The sequence below is a fragment of the Eimeria acervulina genome, genomic scaffold, assembly GCF_000499425.1.
Source record: "Eimeria acervulina Houghton genomic scaffold, Eah_scaff1576, whole genome shotgun sequence".
NCBI classification, from domain to species: Eukaryota; Apicomplexa; class Conoidasida; order Eucoccidiorida; family Eimeriidae; genus Eimeria; species Eimeria acervulina.
In genome coordinates this window covers 2544-5015 of record NW_013550188.1, presented here as the reverse complement: position 1 = coordinate 5015, position 2472 = coordinate 2544, and the positions used below count along the sequence as shown (strand labels likewise).

Here is a 2472-nt window from a genome sequence, read left to right as displayed (position 1 = left end):
CAGTCTCCCAGCAGCAACGCGAGGAGTAGCAGCTCAGGCCTTATGCGCATGCACAGCAGAGAGACAACTCTTTGCAAAGTTTGTTGCTTCGAATGCACCCGATGTAAGGGTTTAGGGTTTAGGGTTTAGGGTTTAGGGTTTAGGGTTTACGGGTTAGGGGTTAGGGTTTTAGGGTTCAGGGTTTAGGGTTTAGGGGTCAGAAGTGCTTGCTAGATGTGTTGCGTTGAGTATACCCGATGTGAGCTCCCGAGGGCTTAGGGTTTATTAGGGTTTAGGGTTTAGGGTTTAGGGTTTAGGGTTTGTGGTTTAGAAGGAGCTGCAAGTTATTCAAGAGGGGATAGCAACAGCAACATATGACGCCCTTTGCCCAGCCGTCTTGGCTTGCAACAGCGTACAAGACCTCTCGTGGGGCTCTGCTGCTGCTGCTGCTGTTGCTGCTGCTGTTGCTGTTGCTGCTGCTGCTGCTGCTGCTGCTGTTGTTGCTGCTGCTGTTGTTGTTGCTACTGCTGCTGTTGTTGCTGCTGCTGCTGGTGTTGCTGCTGCCGCTGTTGTTTTTATTGCTGCTGCTGCAACGGCTGCTGCTGCAACGGCTGCAGTAGTGCTGTTGGGCTTTGAGGGGCATGCGGCATTATCAGCGAACCTGCTGCTTCTGTTGCTGCTGCTGCTGCTGCTGCTGCATGCATGCATGCAGAGACATAAGGGATACGCTGCTGCTGGAGATGATAGCCTTGCAAAGCGCCCCACAAGACTCTGCTGCGCTGCTGCACAAGTTGGATCAGCTGGTTCTGGTGGGGTGTATAGGCAGCTGCTGCTGCTGTTACTGCTGCTGCTGTTGCTACTGTAGCCGCTGCTGTGTTGCTGCTGCCTCGCTACTGTTAGGTGGTCTTGCTGCTGCAGTTGCTGCCGTAGCCGCTGCTGCGCTGCTGCTGCTTCGTTTCTTGCTGTTGCTGCTGCTGCAGCTGTCTTGTGCTGCTGCTGCTGCCGCTGCGGCTTCATGCACCCGCCGCATTAGCAGCAGCATCAGCAGAAGCATCAGCAGCAGCATCAGCAGCAACAGCATCAGCAATGTGAGTGTTGCTGCTGCTGCTGCTGCTGCTGCTGCTGCTGCTGTTTGTAGGATATTGAAGAGCGTCTCTTCTTCCGCGTTGAAATTGCTGTAGAAGAAATGCGCAGATATACACCCGGCCCTCAACAACTGACGCGGTAAACCCTAAACCCTAAACCCTAAACCCTAAAGCAGCAGACACAAGGCAGCATGAACAGCAGCAGCAGCTACAGCAGCTGCAGCAGCAGTAGCAGCAGATTGTGCGTGATATGTGCAGGGATTCGCTGCTGCAGCAAACATATCCACCAGTGCTGCAGTGCCTTCACTTGGTGCTGCTGCTGCAGCAGCGCCGCATTGGGGACGGAAGCGGAGACTCTCCCCCAGCAGCAGCAGCAGCAGCAACAGCAGCAGCAGCAGCAGCAGCAGCAGCAGATCCCTTTGATGCCGCATGCAGCGATGTTTTAGCTGCGTGTCTCTCTTCTCTTGACTCTGCAGCACGAGCAATTGCTGCTGCTGGTTTGTCTCTGCTGCCCCCAGCAGCAGATGCTCCCCCAAACAACGTTGAGGTGCAAACCCTAAACCCTAAACCCTAAACCCTCAGCTGTTAGAAGACGCATAACACTCTCTTCGGTCTCAATGCGCACTGTGATTTAGGGTTTATGCTGCCAGTCTGGGGTTTCAAGTCTCTATCGCTTAGGGTTTAGGGTTTAGGGTTTAGGGTTTAGGGTTTGTGTTTCTTAGGTGACGCTGTTGGTGAGTTTGTTCCTCATTAAGAACCTGACCTTTCTGCAGTAAGTCTTACTTACGGGTTTAGGGTTTAGGGTTTAGGGTTTTATTGTTTCGGGTTTAGGGTTTAGGGTTTAGGGTTTAGGGTTTAGGGTTTGGCGTACAGGGAGCTTGTTTGCGTGTTTAGTTGCGGTCGTTTAAAGGGGTATTTCTGTTTGTTTGTTTTTATTTGTTCTTCGTTTTGTTTCTTCTGTTGATTCGTTTATTATTTGTTTATTTGTTTGTTTGTTCCTGTTGTTTGTTGCTTGCTGTTTAGGGTTTAGGGTTTAGGGTTTAGGGTTTGTCTTTGTTTATCTTCGTTTATTTTATTTTTGTCTGTCTGTCTTGTTTGTTGTTTATTTTTATCATTTCTATAGTTTGTTTATTTCGTCTTATATTTTTCTCTGCTTTGTTTATTTTTATTATTTTTATTATTTTTATTATTTTTATTATTTGTTTATTTTTTCTGTCTCTTTGCTGCTGCAGCGATGTGCTGAGTTCGTACGAGTCAAGGTTTATAAAAAAAGAGAGACAGCTGCACTTTCCAGGAGTAAGCTGCTGCTGCTGCTGTTGCTGCTGCTGCTGCTGCTGTTGCTGCTGCTGCTGCTGCTGCTGTTGTTTCTGCTGCTGTTGCTGCTGCTCCTCGGCGTGCTGCTGCTGCA

The 2472-nt window shown here is 49.6% G+C and overlaps 1 protein-coding gene across 1 annotated transcript; it reads left to right on the top strand.

Moving 5' to 3' along the window:
* Positions 1-42: 42 nt before the first annotated feature.
* On the top strand, positions 43-1840 carry EAH_00061240 (hypothetical protein, conserved; the record flags this gene model as incomplete). Its single annotated transcript, XM_013397023.1, has 6 exons — positions 43-78; positions 311-405; positions 692-788; positions 1118-1203; positions 1323-1611; positions 1787-1840. The coding sequence occupies 6 exons, from the start codon at positions 43-45 to the stop codon at positions 1838-1840; spliced, it is 657 nt and encodes a 218-aa protein (XP_013252477.1).
* Between the last annotated feature and the right edge of the window lie 632 nt (positions 1841-2472).